The sequence below is a fragment of the Aspergillus undulatus genome (genome assembly GCF_047715775.1).
Source record: "Aspergillus undulatus strain CBS 261.88 unplaced genomic scaffold BDV17scaffold_48, whole genome shotgun sequence".
Lineage (NCBI taxonomy): Eukaryota > Fungi > Ascomycota > Eurotiomycetes > Eurotiales > Aspergillaceae > Aspergillus > Aspergillus undulatus.
Genome location: NW_027396652.1, coordinates 199,069 through 214,085, shown reverse-complemented (window position 1 = coordinate 214,085; position 15,017 = coordinate 199,069). Strand labels below are relative to the sequence as shown.

Genomic DNA, 15,017 nt, shown 5'->3' with positions numbered 1-15,017 from the left:
AACCATGGAACAGCCCGTGTTGGGCCGCTGGTTGTTCCCGTGTATGTTCCACTTGAAGTAAACAACAACAGCCAGGACGGTAGGAGAAACAAGGATATAGAGGAGTCTACTCACGACGAGGCCCAGCGCCGCCCGAGGGAGTCTTCTGACAGGTGGGCGCCGGGCGCTCCATCAGCCTCACCCAGTCTTTGTCTCTTCTATTTTCATCGAGGCCGAGTAGGACGAAGCAGGGCAGTGTGCGGGGACAGAAAGTATAAGAGGAGGGACCCTCGTCTTTTCGACGGGGAGTTGAGGTTGAGGTCGACAAGATCCCTGTCGAAGTGAAGTGAAGTGACACTGCAAGACTGCCGCCACTCCCGATCGAGTCAATTGAGCATCACGAGGTCTGCTGCCCTCACGTGTTCCCTCTTTCTACCACGGTATGCAGCTCTCTCCTTTTGTTTCATCGCAACACGCTGGCTTTTGCATTATTTCTTCAATCACCAACAGCATCACTACTGTCCTCCCACCCCAGACCCTCATCTGCCCATGTGTGTCATGATCTGCAGCTATATTTCCTCCATTATACCATCGCGTCATAGGACATACTATCTTACTAGCCTCGTCTGCCCCTCAGCCCCAGCCTCAGCGCTGATATCATTCTTTCATCTTCCCACCCCTCCGCTCTACTGTGCGCCCGGTTCTCCAATACTTGCTTTTTATTGGTGCTCTCTCGTTAGATTCTTAATCCAGCAGCATTGACTCAGCCTTGTTACCCCACCCTCCCTCCATCGTCCCTCCATAGCCGCCGCGCCCTTCCGGCTTTTTTGCCGCCTGTTCCCTCCTCTCTCTTTTATCTCGCACTTGTCACCCCTCATTCCTAACTCTTCCACTTCATACCCTTCTTTCAAACAGCCCCTCATGTCTTCTTACCTGTACAGAGAGCGCGATCGCGAAGACGACTGGGACGAACCCCGTTCTGGCGTCTCTGTCAAGCGCTACGTCATACCACCAGAAGATCGAGAACGAGACCGCGACCGAGATTTTCTCCTTCGTCGTGAAGATTCCGGGCCTAGCGAGCGAGAACTAGTCATTCGACGCACTACAGAGCGCGAGGAGCCCATCATGGTTCAGCGTTACGAGCGTGATGTTGACTATGACCGTTCCGAGAGAGATCACTACGATCGTGAGTTGGCCTTATACCACGATACATAGAAACCGGTACTAAGAATCTACAGGCTACGGTCACCCCCGCGACTCTGACTACGAAATCGTCCACCGGTCAGAGGTCGATCGTGAGCCAGCCTACTACTACCATCGCCGTGTTCGAGAGTACGACAACGATAGGGACAGGGGCCGCCTTCGCCGTGAGCTGAGCCCTAGCGACTCAGTCTCTCAGGCCACCCGCCGCCGCGACGATGACTACAGCAGTGATGACAGCATGGTCTACATCCGCAAGGAAACCAAGGAGTACGATGACCATCACAACCGCCACCTGGCCTCGGGCGCTCTGGTTGGCGTTGCCGCTGCAGAGTTTCTTCGAAGTCGACGAAAGAAAGATGGAGAAGAGGTTCACGGAGGTATTGGCCGACTCGGTCGCGATGTAGGTGCTGGTGCATTGGGCGCCGCCGCGGTTGAAGCTACATCACGCGCAAAGGAATACTACCGCAGCAAGAGCCGCCACCGCCGCTCTCACTCTTTCGACGATGATCGAAGCTCTCGCTACAGCCGTCATCACCATTACAGCCACAGCCACTCCCGCCATGGGCGCAGCCGTAGTCGATCCCACTCCCGCTCTCGGGCCAGAACGTTCGCAGAGCTTGGTCTAGGAGCTGCTGCTATTGCTGGTGCTGTGGCACTGGCTCGCAAGAAGTCAGACAGCGGTCGACGCAGCCGCAGTCGCTCGCGTCGCCACCGCGGCCAAAGCTCCTCTCGATCTGTCAAAGGTGGCGATGAGCGCAGCCAGTCACAACGCCGTAAGCACATGGCAGGTGCTGGCTTGGCAGGTGCTGCTGTGGCCGGCCTAGTCGAGAGGGCCCGCAGTCGTTCGCGAAGACGCTCCCGCTCCCGATCGAAGAGCAGAGTCAGACAGGCTCTTCCTGTCGTTGCAGCCGGTCTTGGTTCCGCTGTAGCTGCAAACGTCTGGGACAAGAAAAAGGAAAAGGATGCTGAAGAAGACAAGCACCGCAAGGAGCGTCATCGGTCAAGATCGCGTGGTCGAGGGCATTCGGATACGTATCCTGACCCTAGCCGTGACTCTGCTGGTCTGATTGAATACGGCGACCACCCAGTGCATGGAAGCATCCCTGCCGCCAACTACTACGGTCGTCCCTCCAGCTCCCAGGGTTACCACACAGACGCTTCTGATCGCGTAGCCAGGGGCGCCGCCATTGGCTCAGGACGGGATCGTACCCGCAGTCGCAGCCGCAGTCGCAGCCGCAGTCGCGCTCGGTTTGACAGCAGCTCCCCTGACTCAAGCGAGGAGGATCGCCGAAGACGCAGAAGCCGTCACCGACACCGCAGTCGATCCCGCGGTCTCGCAAGTGCTGCTTTGGCCGCCGGAGGCGTTGGATATGCGGCGCATAAGTACAACCGGCACCGAAAAGAGGATAGAGAAAGACCGCGTAAGTTGCCAACCTAGTGTCAGTTCTCCAGTAGATGGCCGCATGGCTAATTCCGCATGCTCAGGATATGAGAGCGATGCACCGAGTCCCTTTGAGCAACCATTCAGTCCTAGCCCGTACCCGCCATCGCCCGCCGCCGGTGCATCCCTAGATGGGTCTCAATACCGGCCCAACAATTATTATCCGCCGCCTCCGGCACCCATGACGCCTGGACCAGCACCGTATAACTCGGCTGATTATGCAGCTCCACCCACCGGTCCGGTTCCTCCGCAACAGTACAGCTATCCGCCGCCTCCTGGACCAGATGCATACGCACCCCGGCCTCGGAGGGCAGATGAGAATGTGAGTGCTGCACGGAATTTTTCCCCTCCAAGCACACAATACCAACCCTATGATGGTGTGTTGCGGCAGTCGCGTCCTTAGTTAGATCCACACTGACTCTTTGAATTCAGGTCTAGAGGATCGGTCTCGGTCTCGGTCACGTCGGCGGCGTAGACGGTCGCGCGCTGGAAGTGAGCCGCCGCAGGCTAAATCCGTGGCTTTTGATGTGAACCCGCGCGGTCAAGAAAAGGGTGGATATGAAACAGACGATAGCGATACCACTGTTGAAGCGACGGATTCAGGTCGCCGCCGCCGCCGTCATCACCGTCGCCACCGTTCTGATCGACGCCGGTATTCCTCGTCTGATCCGTACCAATCGAAGCATGGCTCCGGAAGTGACAAAAACACGACTCAAAGACAAAACAGCGGCCTTGAATCTGATTCAGATGCTACGATCGATCTTCCTGACCGGTTTGACCGAAACGGTCGCCTTCTCCCTCAACCGGGCGATGATCCACTGGCCGATAAAGTTGAGTATCTGCTGAAACGGTTCAACCGCGCTTTTGCGTGATGATATGTTTGTCACATCTTGAATTTCTCTTGGGTGGACTTTTGCTGGTTATATGATGATGTTTTATGATTTACGCCATTATATGTTTCCATGATGATCTCACTGAATACGAATGACTGTCCTGTGAAATGTTTATGACCCATTAATGATATTACCCTCCATAGTCAATTGAATGCAATTTGTATGTGCCACTTGAGAATGCCTTCATATCTGAGGTAAGATCCTGGTTACATTTGTAGTAGTCTCGAGGGCACAATCCTACGATCCGTTCATAGGTCTATATGGATATATAGCACTGGAGGATAGTCCCCGGCTCCCCACCGTAATACTAAAGGAAGTCAAACCCTATCTAGCGCGCTCGCTCAAGCACCAAGAAGGACTGCAACGAATAATGAATAAATGGTATATCCCATTCCGGTTAGTCTACCTACCCACCAACCCTATCCCAAAACGCAACAGCCAAAAACCGCCCGATATCCGTACTCCCGTCGTCGGAAAGATGCCCCGTTCCCACTGCGCGCTTGAGATTATCCCACCTTGCCATTTTATGCCTAATGTATTTGTCTGTACCGGAGGAGTGGAGGATATTGGATAGTCGGTGATGGCAGTCCAGAAGGATAGGAGAGAGCGAGACACCCGCGTGCTTAAAGTTGACCCTCTTGCCATCTGGCAGTTGTGCTAGAGCCACACGGACTACAGGAGGGCAAGTAGGGTATGTTATTATCGTGTACTCGTCTTCGATATCCTAGATGATTGTTAGCGAGAAGAAGACATCTAGATTGGCCGTTGCGATTAAGAAGGGTAGGGTAGGTCCAAATGAATGGAAATACTAGACTGGGACTGACCGGACTGATCGTAGCCACAAACGCAAACTGGAAATCCTCAAACGCGAGTCTGATGTATCGTTCTAGTAGAATCTCATTGCGGGCTTCTTGTCCCGTTGCTTCTTCTTGCTCTTCTTTCTCCATCCCCATCTTCGTCTTCATCTCCATCCCGTCCCTGGTCCTGTCACTCTCTAAACCTGAACCGAAACCAAGTCGATGGACGGAAGGGAAATACCGACACAGTATATCCAGATCCATATCTATATCCCACGAGGCTAGAGGGAGGATCTGCGCAACCTCAACCTCCACGGGTTCGATATCCATCGGTCGACCGAGCTCCTTCCATCCGTTGACGTTTACCCACTTCGTCACGAGACAGGCTGGTGGGGGCACGGTTTTCCGAATGAGAGACGGCGATGGCGACGGCGATGGCGATACAAGGGTTTTCTTCGTGCTGCGGGATATCACTGCGGTGAATGATGAGGTCAGTCATATCTACTACTGGATGCGATAGTGGTGGCTAGGTAGAACTTACATGGACAAAGCACTCCCGCGAGTAAGCCCTGAAAGACCCCCCAAAGTGCATCATTGTTCTTTGCTTCATTGATATCTTGCACAAAAATCTCCCTCCCCTCGTCGGGAAGGTGTCGAACAAAAGCAAGGAGCGTCGGGATGAGCTTGGTATCGTTTGGCCTCGTGCCGGGTTTGTAGGCCGCTATATATCTTTCCGCTGCTTGGACGTCTTTGCCTTTGTCCCTATCCTTGGCATCATACATCAATGTAGGCGGTCTCTTCCGGCCGCTGTGTCCACCCAGGGCCGCGATTGCAGCTGCGGCTGCAAGGCGAGACGAGTGACGAGGCTGCGGAGGTTTAGGGTTGAGAGCGAGACTTGCGGACTGGAGCCTTGGCTGGGTCTTTGATGGGCGCATTTCGCAGTTTGATACTTTATGTGGTGTCTTTATAGTCAGAGAGAACATACAGCAGAAGTAAAGTGTCTATTGAGGTTGGCAGGACTTGACGTCCCGCGGAGTATACTTCCGACCAGGGCTGCTTTAGGTAGTAGGGCTCTGAAGCCAGATTAAAATTAACTTTTTGTTCCTTTGATTTCTCTCCCCTCCGTTTCCTCTTTCCTCTTTTCATTCTCTCTGAGAGCATATCTGCTATCCATTGAGAAGTAGGTAGAGCTGGAAGAAGTATAGGTGTGATACAGTCTTTTGAACAGACACTCGCCCCGTTAGCGTTAGGTACAATCATAATCATACCCAAACGAAAAGACGGCAAGTATGGCTTTACTATTTTATGTCGACCATGATTCACACATTGAAGCAGCCTAGTTAGATACGAGCGAAGAGCGTCACGTCCGGAGAGGGCTCGGGCCCTTTAGGGTTATCATTCATGCTAACCGCCCGGGATAAGTGAAGTTCAGAGAACAAGAAAGATTCCCAGAGGTGAAAGGTCTAGCAAAGATGCAGACCTGTATAGACTGAAATTTTTTGTCTAATTAAAATAATCAACTACTTAGCAAGTGGCCCTCAGAAACAAAACCTACCAGGAGCCGGCCAAACCTAGCTACCTAGTCAAGCGCAACAAAGACATCTAGGTGCTGCAGGAAGCAACACTAGGAACGTTCTGGCACTCATCATAGTCCTCACCACCAGAAACACTAATGCTCTCCCAAGTCCAGTCCGAGCAGCCCGAGGAACCACAGACAATAGCAATGTTGGTACCATCCGAGGCAACGGCGCCATCACCAGAGATGTTAGAGACAGTGAGCCCGGTGATGGGGAGGTCACTCGTAGGGTCGCCGTGGAGGTCGCCGCCGTCATAGTTCTGCTCGATCAGGATACCGTACTTGTTGATGGAGCTGAGGGTAATGCCGGAGTAAGTCACGCCCTTGATCTCGCCGGACTCGCCAGACTTAGCCTTGATGCGGATACCGTTGTCGGATTTGGTGACCGTCGAGTCCTCGAAGGTGACGGTGTCGACGGTGTTGTCGTCGCGTCCACCGACGGATCCAATGGACAACCCGTGTCCACCGCTGCAAGTTCCACCGGAGAAGGTGATATCCGTACCAGAGTTAACGGCAACGCAGTCGTCCTGGTTGTACACCTTCGCGCCGGTAATCTTGATGTTGTTGCTCGAGCCGATGTCGAATCCGTCGGTGTTGTGGCCGCCCGCATCATCGCCAGCCGAGTTGTCAATGGTCATGTCGGTGATGGTGAGGCCATCGCATCCGTTAATGCTGACTGCCTGCACGGGGGTGTTCTCAATGTAGAGGTTGTCGATGGTCGAGTCGGTCAGGTCGTGCGCGTAGAAGAACTTGGGCTTCGTCTTGCCGCCGTTGCTGCCTTTTTCGTCCCACCAGCGCGAGCCGTCGGGGTTCAGCTTTGCGCCTTCGGCGCCCTTGACTGTGATGCTGTTGCCCTTGATTTGGAGGAGGGGGCCTTCCCACTCTTTGTAGCCCCAGGTGGTTTCACCTTCGAAGACGACCTGTGCGGGACGTGTTAGGAATTGTTTTAAGAGGAGGCGGGAATGGGAGAGGGAAGGTCATACAGTGGTGCCATCCTCAAGATCACTCAAGTCGAGAGTGGTACCAGAGGGAACAGCGACATCAGACAAGGTGATGGTGGCGCATGAAGCCTGAGACGCACTGGCAGAGGCGGCACCGTCGCTGCCGGAGAATGTGCAGCTGTCACGCTTGGCCAGTGAGGGGGAGGCAGTGATGAGCGGGTCGGCCGGCGACGCGACAACACCAGTCGCCAGGGTAGCGAGGGCAGCGGATCCGAGGAGCTTGTACATCTTGACCGGCAAGATTTTAGTTGAGGGTTTTTGTAGTGAAAGAGAGAGAGAACGGTATGGGATTGTGTTGGGTTGCTCGAAGCTCCTGGCTATCAGTACAAGCTCATCCTTCCGGGTCGAGAGTGCTCTTTTATACCATGCGTATAGAACCGATCGTCAGTGTAGATACTTGATGCGTAAGTAGTCCGAGTCTGAGACTCTCAGTAGAGTACGTAGGATCTAGAGACCGCATTGTCCAGCTCCAAGGCTGGCTCGGACTCCTGACTGACTCTGCTTGAAACGGGGGTATATTAAATGGATTAATTAGGGCTAGCAGAGACCGCCGGCGTTTCCCTCAAGTGGAACACGGAGCAAGGACCGCGGATGCGCCATTGGTGGTGAATTTCTTCAGAACAAGTGCAGACCGGAGTTACATACGGAATAATCTAGATTTAATCTAAATTGAAAAAGCCTCTGCCTGATTCAAGCTCCGCCCAGGAAGCTTGGTTCTGCGTTTGCCCCGGTTTAGATTGAGGTAGTGCGGAGACGGGCGTTTCAGACTGTTTCGGGTTGATTGACAGCGGATCATCCAGCAACAGGTGATTGCCAGTGCCAGCCCTATAGGGTGTCCACTCTACGCTCAGGCACTTTGGTTTGACTGACTTTGACTGCCCCTTAATTATAATAATTTCTGGATAGTTCGGATATCTCGGGTTCGGATCACTCTGTGCCACTGCCACTGGACTGGACCACGTATGGGCCGCATTCGGAGTGCACTGCTTTGCGATTGCTCCATGGTCTTCACCTTAATGCTGTGACTTCTCCTGATTTCCCAGGGAGAGTCGAGACAATCTCTGTGTGTAGATTGTGCATTTCTCTGTAGACCGTCAGCGCATTCTAGTGCGGCTGGGGTTTCGCTTCTCCTTAATATGTCTGATTATCGATATGGCCTTGTGCGCGACTCGTGAAAGGCGGGAAGATAGGCCCACCTGCCTCTGGTGAAATAGGGGTCCCCTTGATTCTAGAAGTCAAGGAATACTCGGCAGTGCGGTACTGCCTGCGATCGGCGGTACGATTTGTGAATGTACTCTGCGTATATCACCGTTGATGAACAGTGACAAGCATATATATATGTGACGACAGGGTGTGGGAAACAGGGCTTCCTGTCCGCTCAACCATTTCGAGCCACTATTCCTAACTGTCATTCAGTATGCTCAGACCCTTCTATTGAGCTCGCTGTCCTCAAAGACTCAAGCCCGTTGTTCACCAGTTCTAGGTACGAGATGGAAACACCCATATGTATTCCCAGACTACTACCACGACCGTGAATTCCAGTATTTCTCCCAATGCTCCTCCGTATCAGCCTCCCTAAACTTCTCGATCCCATCCGCAGCTCCATCCTCGTTAATCTCCGAGTCCCCTGTCTCAACTCGCTCAGCCCAGTTGTCCAGAACCTTGTCGATCTGCACGTAATGATGATTGGTGATACCATTCGTTTGGGCCAGCTTGGTACAAACTGTCGTGCGTGCGCGGCCGGACGCGGGTGTCTTTCAGAATTGAATGTTCCAAATGGTTGTCCATTCGACTCTCGAGCCCATCCGTTCGCTCCGATTCCAAAGGTAGAAAGAGTCAGCATCCATTAGTCCAGAAATGCGGAGTCTTCTGGACAACCGGGTCGATGTAAAACCCGACAGGCATATGAATGCTATTACCATAATCATCATACACTGGCTCTGGTTTCGGTTGCGCTGCGTCGACGTCGATCTCGAATATCCGCAGCGGGCAGTTACCAGGGAATGGGTCTCCCAGGGGTCTGTGAGGCCCGGTAAAGTGGGATATGGCTTGTAGGGATTCATACAAATGAAGAAGGTGGGAGAACATAATCCTGCTTTAAGGAAACGGGGTCTTGCCATGGCAGATCCATGTAGGTAGATTCTGACCCATCCTTGTTTCCTATGCGAGGGTCAATCGCATCAACAAGGTGTTTGAAGGCGGCAATTTTCCTGGCAATATCGGTCTTTGTGTAGTGATAGAGTATCCAGGTCTCCATTGGCCACATATCCTTATCCTCAAATTCTTCCAGAGCTTCCTTGGGATGTGTCTCTGCTTTCCCCTCGTCATGCATTTGCAAGTATGTATTGAGGATAACATCTAGAGGAATCCAACCCCATGGGTGCTGGCAGATCTCATTAGTATCATTATAGTCCTCAATCCAAGTTGCCTTCAGAGTTTCTATGCCAAGGCTACCGAGCAGTCAACACTAATGATAAAAGCACTTAAGAATGAATCTAGAGGAACGACTTACAGAAGGCCCTCGTAATCTCCCGAACGGAAGTTGCTGGAGGAGTATATTTTTAAGATACCGCTCAGGCTCCTCAGCAAAACAGTGACCTCTCAGCAACCATTTTACCGACATCAAAACTCCCACGAAAGTAGAAGAGTTCGGCGCGGCCATTGCCGGGGCCATTCAGCATATCAGTGCCGGAGGCACGCTTGTAGAATTCAATCAGCGGCCCTGGGAGGATGTCGACAAGCTCTTCAAGCTCTTCTGAGGTAAGTGAAGGGGGGTACACTTCCCACCAGGTTCTCGGCTTAGATGGCATCTCACAGCCACGGCCTTTCACAGCTCTAGTTAAGAGCACAATGTGCAGCGCAGCACAGCGCTCGTAGTCCATTTTCAATTGGAGATTTTTGAGAAAGAAAATATGGGGAAGTTACGACTCGCGCAAAGTTTGTTAGCGACATTAGTTGAGGTCACATGACCGCTCAAGCAATAGTATCGATAGGTATACTAGTTATACCTACCTGTTGAAATCTTCTCTATATCGTTCTGAGGACAGGCACATCTGGGGGTGTACTCGCATGCGTTGTACAAGCGGCTGTGCCCTCGCCCTAGGAAAGATAGGGAATCCCGACAAACCAGAAACCAGAGATGCAGGACTTGCAGACAATCACAAAAGTAAAAAGCCTTAGGGCTTGCGCCTTATGGTCATTCAGAATAGTAAGTAACCATTAGTTGGTGTGTGGCCTAAATATGGAAAATCGGGGTAAGCACCTGCACTGCAAGGTGAGTGCGCAATGAATAGGGCAAGGAACTACAGCTTGCTAGGTAGGCCTATCAGCCTTGCCTGACTTACTTAGCTTTCGATATACTACTCAACCCCTAGTAGAAAGCTGTGCGACTCGCAGCGCTTATTGATTGGTACTACTGGTAACATATCCATGACCTCTGAGAAGTGCAGATGCATGCTTCACTAAATATAGCAAGCTCTACCCTGCGAATTATTCTGGATCAGCCTCACAACCTCGCACCCTCACAGCCTCGTCTGCCCAGTGCGCAGTGTGACACCCAGAGATGCCAAGAACAGGATTTTAACTGTTAGAAACCTGCCGTTCTCGCCACAGATGACCACGGATAAACGATCAGACATGGAGTCAGGTAGGAACAACCAAGACTATAGTTCAGAACGCCCCCTCGTGTCATTTCCGGCGCAGATAGGGAGCCGCCATGCGCAAGCAGAGCAGCAACCCTCTCTCCATCCCTCTCTTTCTCCCTCCCCCTCCCCCTCTCTCGCCCCATCGCCTCCCAATACCACGCCCGCAACCCAGGCATGCTTCCTGCTGTTCTCTGGAGACTACCATCGCAAATTGATGAAGGTGGGTGCGGGGCATTGCATTCTTGCTGAAAACTTGCCAAAAGTGAAATGTCGGTCTGTTCACATGATTAGATGACTGCATTAATTTCCTAGATTTATGCGGAGCCATAAGCATAATTAGCCTGATTATCTTCCTGAGTAGCCAGTATCGAAAGATAACTCCCCAGTAAGACCGCAGCTACTACATACATTGATGGAGAAGGCTCTTGGTTTGGTCAATCTGTCAAATTTAATGTATTCAATGTATTCAAACGCTTGGTGGTGGTGGTGGAGTCAGGCAATGGTAGGAGCGGAAAAGAGGAGTGCATATCTCATTGAAGGGTCAAACGCTATAGGATATTTGAAAGATGCGCAAGAACTATGTGAGTGTGATCAAATGTTTTGAGTGATCTAGGAACTTGATAGAGGAATTCGACGCAAAAGCCCTAATCAACTCGAATCGAGATCAACTGGCCAAACCTCAAGCAGCAATGGAAACGTGGTACATCATGCCATAATACAATGATCAGATAATTAAAAGAGCCACTCATCATCCGTCTATCGCAATAAGATACGTCCATCACTTGCCTCTAACCTCACTTTCATCTCAGTAGTATGGTTGAGGTCTCCCTGCGCCGGCAAGCCCAAGCCCCCAGCCTGTTCATGTTCATGCAAGAATAACAATGGCAACGGGTCGTCCTTCCACTTGGGCAGACTCCCTCGTCGAGCTTTCCATAACGTCCCGGCAAGGACTAGGACACTCAAGAGCAACACCAGGATTGGGAGCACAATCCACCCCATCGCACACCGATATGCGTGACGCTGATTTGGGCGCGTCCAACGACCCGTCTCAATTCGTGCTCTGGATTAGACCGATAACGAGTGTCTCTGAACGTCTTTGTGATGGCTTGCGCGATGCTTTCCATGGTGCAATTGAGTCTTGACAGTAGGTAGTCACCACAGCCGACGATCTCGCCTTCACCAAGAGCTTGCAGAATATCTCGTCCCGCGTAAGCAGGGCTTGCAACGGTAGAGTGGTATCCCGCGGGCATGATCCTGCGATTGAGGTTGCCACTGAGAATTTCCTCGACAAACGTTGCGATTATCGGATTGGAAAGCCCGCTGTAGCCGAACACTCGGTTTGGTTCCTCGATTTCTAGCTCAGCACCCCCGGGTGGTTCAAGGTAGACAATTCCCGGATCCTCTGGTAAAAGGATTGACTTGTCCCAGATTCTCAGGGTTTCATCCTTATAATCATTGCTTTCATCGGATGCCCGGGAGCCGCGCACCACTGGGATGATGGCTCATTCTGTGGCGTCATAAACTTCCTGGCATGGAGATGTAACCGTGTCCATCCACTCTCGTTCTATTTTCCTTCTTTGTGCGATGAACTGGACTCTCCCCAGAGTGTTTATATCAAGTAACCCCGGTAAGACCGAGCCTAGTCCCTTACTAGCAAAGATATTCCCCTGGTTGCTGGAGGACATGAACCACGCCTGTGTCCGGTTCCCCGGTAGGCTGAACGTGCATGTTTCGTTGCTGCTTCCGACAGCTTGGTTGCATGACTTTGAAAGGTGACTTGTAACATCTGGACACACAGCGCGGGTCTCTAAGACGGCAATTGGATCCGCCCCTTCCCTAGCAGTACCTATGGATTTTGAGCTCTACTTTCTACGTTGGTATAAATGATCCATAGAATTAGATCAGGCATGATGCTAATCCACTCGTGGGCCAAGCCTCCCAACTCTTCCCTACTCCAGCGGCGGCGTATCCAAACAAAGAGTAGCCATAACCCTATATACCAACCAGTCAATCACCGCCCTGTTCACTGAGCTATGCAATGACCCCCGAGTAATGAGATCGAGAACGCTTACGCAGCAGGATACCTCGTCCCCTGAATCTCAGCTTGCTCAGCCAATTCCCGAATCTCCTTAACCTCTTCACCAGTCCACTCAATCCGCGCAGCAGCAACATTCTCATCAATCATCTTAACACTCTTCGTCCCCGGAATGGGAATAATATCCTCTCCCTGCGCAAGAAGCCACGCGAGGGCCACCTGCGCCGGAGTCACCACTGTCCTTGTTCCATCCCCCTCTCTCCCAGAATGAGAATGACCTCTCCCAACCCCCATCAAACCCCCCACAACCCTCATGATCCCCCCAAAATTTGCCTGAGCATACTTTGGATACATCCCCCTCAAATCCCCCCTGGGTAAGTCCGCAGCAGACTGGAACTGCCCCGTTAATATCCCGCGTCCGATAGGGCTATATGCGACGACGGTGACGCCGAGCTCGCGGGCTGTGCGGAGAATATTTGAAGATGGGGACTCGATGTCCAGTGTGAAGAGGCTGTATTCCATTTGGATGGCGGATATAGGGTGGATTGTGTGGGCCCGGCGGAGGGTGTTGGGTGAGACTTCGAAGAGGCCGATGTGGTTGATTTTGCCTTGGCTGTGTTGTTGGATGGTTGGTTAGAAGATATTAGGTAATTTATCTAGCTATCCCTGAAGCTGAATGATTCAAAGGTCTTGATTTGGAGGTGGAGGTGGTTGTAACCTACTTCTTCAACTCAACCATAGCCTCAACAGTCCTCTCAATAGCCGTAACCCCATCGACCCGATGACAATAATAAAGATCAATACAATCCACACCGGGCCCTAACCTCTCCAGACTCTTCTCACAAGCCAATCTAACATACGCAGGGTCCGAGCGAAACGTATGTCTCCCGTCCTCCTGGCGCTGGAGCCCGAATTTAGTCGCTATGAACACCTCATCGCGCTTCCCGGATCGCTTCACCCACTCTCCGACAAGACTCTCGCTGTCCCTGTAGACGTCGGCCATGTCCCAGAAGCGGAGGCCCATAGAGGGGATTAAGGGGCCGTTGCGGCCTAGGGGTCGTAAGGGGAGAGGCATTGAGCTTGATAGAGTATATGCGAGGACGGCTGAGATATAAATGCGTGGATTGGGGCCAAATACGCATACGAAGCGCAGCATGCGAGGCTTTTCTCGATTGGGTTCCCGATCATGTATGACTTCATCTTAATGGGTTCTAGATCTGATAATAGTATCTCGCCCTAAGTCCCAGTCCACTATCCTCAGAATCAACATGTGCATACCGCTTCTTCTCAGCAGAGTCAACCTGCCCAACATCCCCTTCCCCTTTCCCTTCACCATCCCTACCCTCCGCCTCCAACTCCGCCAGCCTCAGATTATCCCTCACCATTAGCCCCCTAAGAACCAAAGTACTAACAATACAAACCCCCATGAGAGCCAAACTCACCGACCAAGCAACAACATACCTCGGCCCCTGACTCTCCGAATAGAGATACGGCGTCCAAACGAGTGCGGAGTTCCCAAAATGAATTATTCATCGCCAACGCAATGGCCCGTCTTTTCCGCGGCCTCGCCGCAGTACTCGACATCCAGGCGTCGGAGATCATCATGCACCCGTATGTTCCCGGGAGCATGAGGAAGATGGCAACGTAGCGGGCTGCATTCTTCAGGGGTTAGCCACTTTGTTGTTGCGGGCCAGTCGGGGATTGTGAACCCTGTGATTATCGCAAATAGGTGGTGGCGGTGCCTTCGATTCCTGCTGCAAATAAACCGCCAAAGGCGCCGGAGAGCATGGCAGCGCAGTAGAAGATGGCCAGTCAAAGGCCAAGCTCCTTGCGAGTGTACCACCCGCTGAAGAGGAACGCGCAGCCGGCGAAGAAAGGGGCTTCCGTGACGCCGAGGAGATAAAACGGCAAGCTGCGAGGTCGGAAAAGTCCTGCATTGCGCCAGTTGCTCCGCTAGCGATGCCCCAAGCCACCATGCTCAGCGAGAGGTATATGCTGGGACGTGCCAGTGACAGTAACATGTTACTTGGCACTGCGCATGTTAGGTGACTCTCAAACTGAAATGTTTGTAACAAATATCATGCCCTGCATCAGGATGTATCCTATGAAGGTCAGGCTCAGCACGATGTCATATTCGTAACCTGATAGATTGAGGTCATCCTCCAGTGCCTGGACGCGGGCCTGCGGCAGGGCGTTGCAATCGATATAGTTCATGACATGCATGACCATCTGAACATGTCCGTGAGTGCCCGGATACAGAGACAGGGTATAGGAAACCCACCAGGATCGGCAACAATCTCATGTCGATTTTCTGAAGAAACTTCTTTTCCTTTTCAACGCGCTCTTCTTCAGGCCACTGGCGCACAACAGCGACATAGTCGACGACATCTGCAGCAACAGACGCAGCCTTTGCAATTGCACCCATGATTTGTATACTTTGAATGCGCT

The 15,017-nt window shown here is 52.2% G+C and overlaps 6 protein-coding genes across 6 annotated transcripts; 1 reads left to right on the top strand and 5 right to left on the bottom strand.

Annotated features, from left to right (window-relative positions):
* Positions 1 to 309: 309 nt before the first annotated feature.
* On the top strand, positions 310 to 3,722 carry BDV17DRAFT_270931 (DUF3824 domain-containing protein). Its single transcript, XM_073758726.1, has 4 exons — positions 310 to 1,165; positions 1,218 to 2,603; positions 2,668 to 3,000; positions 3,056 to 3,722. Exons 1-4 carry the CDS (start codon positions 901 to 903, stop codon positions 3,493 to 3,495), a joined length of 2,424 nt encoding a protein of 807 aa, XP_073612774.1. The 5' UTR covers positions 310 to 900; the 3' UTR covers positions 3,496 to 3,722.
* A 200-nt stretch (positions 3,723 to 3,922) lies between these two features.
* BDV17DRAFT_294060 (uncharacterized protein) lies at positions 3,923 to 5,248 on the bottom strand (the record flags this gene model as incomplete). Its single annotated transcript, XM_073762753.1, has 3 exons — positions 3,923 to 4,240; positions 4,341 to 4,786; positions 4,855 to 5,248. 3 exons carry the CDS (start codon positions 5,246 to 5,248, stop codon positions 3,923 to 3,925), a joined length of 1,158 nt encoding a protein of 385 aa, XP_073612773.1.
* Positions 5,249 to 5,877: 629 nt separating this feature from the next.
* BDV17DRAFT_299971 (glycoside hydrolase family 28 protein) lies at positions 5,878 to 7,200 on the bottom strand. Its single transcript, XM_073763981.1, has 2 exons — positions 6,873 to 7,200; positions 5,878 to 6,809 (listed from the first exon to the last, which is right to left on the bottom strand). The coding sequence occupies exons 1-2, from the start codon at positions 7,116 to 7,118 to the stop codon at positions 5,916 to 5,918; spliced, it is 1,140 nt and encodes a 379-aa protein (XP_073612772.1). The 5' UTR covers positions 7,119 to 7,200; the 3' UTR covers positions 5,878 to 5,915.
* Positions 7,201 to 12,483: 5,283 nt separating this feature from the next.
* On the bottom strand, positions 12,484 to 13,593 carry BDV17DRAFT_283664 (NADP-dependent oxidoreductase domain-containing protein; the record flags this gene model as incomplete). The annotated part of the gene is made up of 3 exons (XM_073760398.1): positions 12,484 to 12,526; positions 12,607 to 13,182; positions 13,292 to 13,593. The coding sequence occupies 3 exons, from the start codon at positions 13,591 to 13,593 to the stop codon at positions 12,484 to 12,486; spliced, it is 921 nt and encodes a 306-aa protein (XP_073612771.1).
* A 543-nt stretch (positions 13,594 to 14,136) lies between these two features.
* Positions 14,137 to 14,812, bottom strand: BDV17DRAFT_166606 (uncharacterized protein). Its single transcript, XM_073754746.1, has one exon. The coding sequence runs from the start codon at positions 14,588 to 14,590 to the stop codon at positions 14,231 to 14,233; it is 360 nt and encodes a 119-aa protein (XP_073612770.1). The 5' UTR covers positions 14,591 to 14,812; the 3' UTR covers positions 14,137 to 14,230.
* BDV17DRAFT_294056 (uncharacterized protein) lies at positions 14,622 to 14,994 on the bottom strand (the record flags this gene model as incomplete). The annotated part of the gene is made up of 2 exons (XM_073762752.1): positions 14,622 to 14,798; positions 14,851 to 14,994. The coding sequence occupies 2 exons, from the start codon at positions 14,992 to 14,994 to the stop codon at positions 14,622 to 14,624; spliced, it is 321 nt and encodes a 106-aa protein (XP_073612769.1).
* Positions 14,995 to 15,017: the final 23 nt, after the last annotated feature.

Excerpts from the sequence above, each read along its gene's own strand:
- BDV17DRAFT_270931 (XM_073758726.1), top strand. The coding sequence starts at position 901 with ATGTCTTCTTACCTGTACAGAGAGCGCGATCGCGAAGACGACTGGGAC. Across the intron at positions 1,166-1,217 it reads CGAGAGAGATCACTACGATC|GCTACGGTCACCCCCGCGAC; the intron begins GTGAGTTGGCCT and ends AAGAATCTACAG. Across the intron at positions 3,001-3,055 it reads ACAATACCAACCCTATGATG|GTCTAGAGGATCGGTCTCGG; the intron begins GTGTGTTGCGGC and ends CTTTGAATTCAG.
- BDV17DRAFT_299971 (XM_073763981.1), bottom strand. The coding sequence starts at position 7,118 with ATGTACAAGCTCCTCGGATCCGCTGCCCTCGCTACCCTGGCGACTGGT. Across the intron at positions 6,810-6,872 it reads ATCTTGAGGATGGCACCACT|GTCGTCTTCGAAGGTGAAAC; the intron begins GTATGACCTTCC and ends CGTCCCGCACAG.
- BDV17DRAFT_166606 (XM_073754746.1), bottom strand. The coding sequence starts at position 14,590 with ATGTTACTGTCACTGGCACGTCCCAGCATATACCTCTCGCTGAGCATG.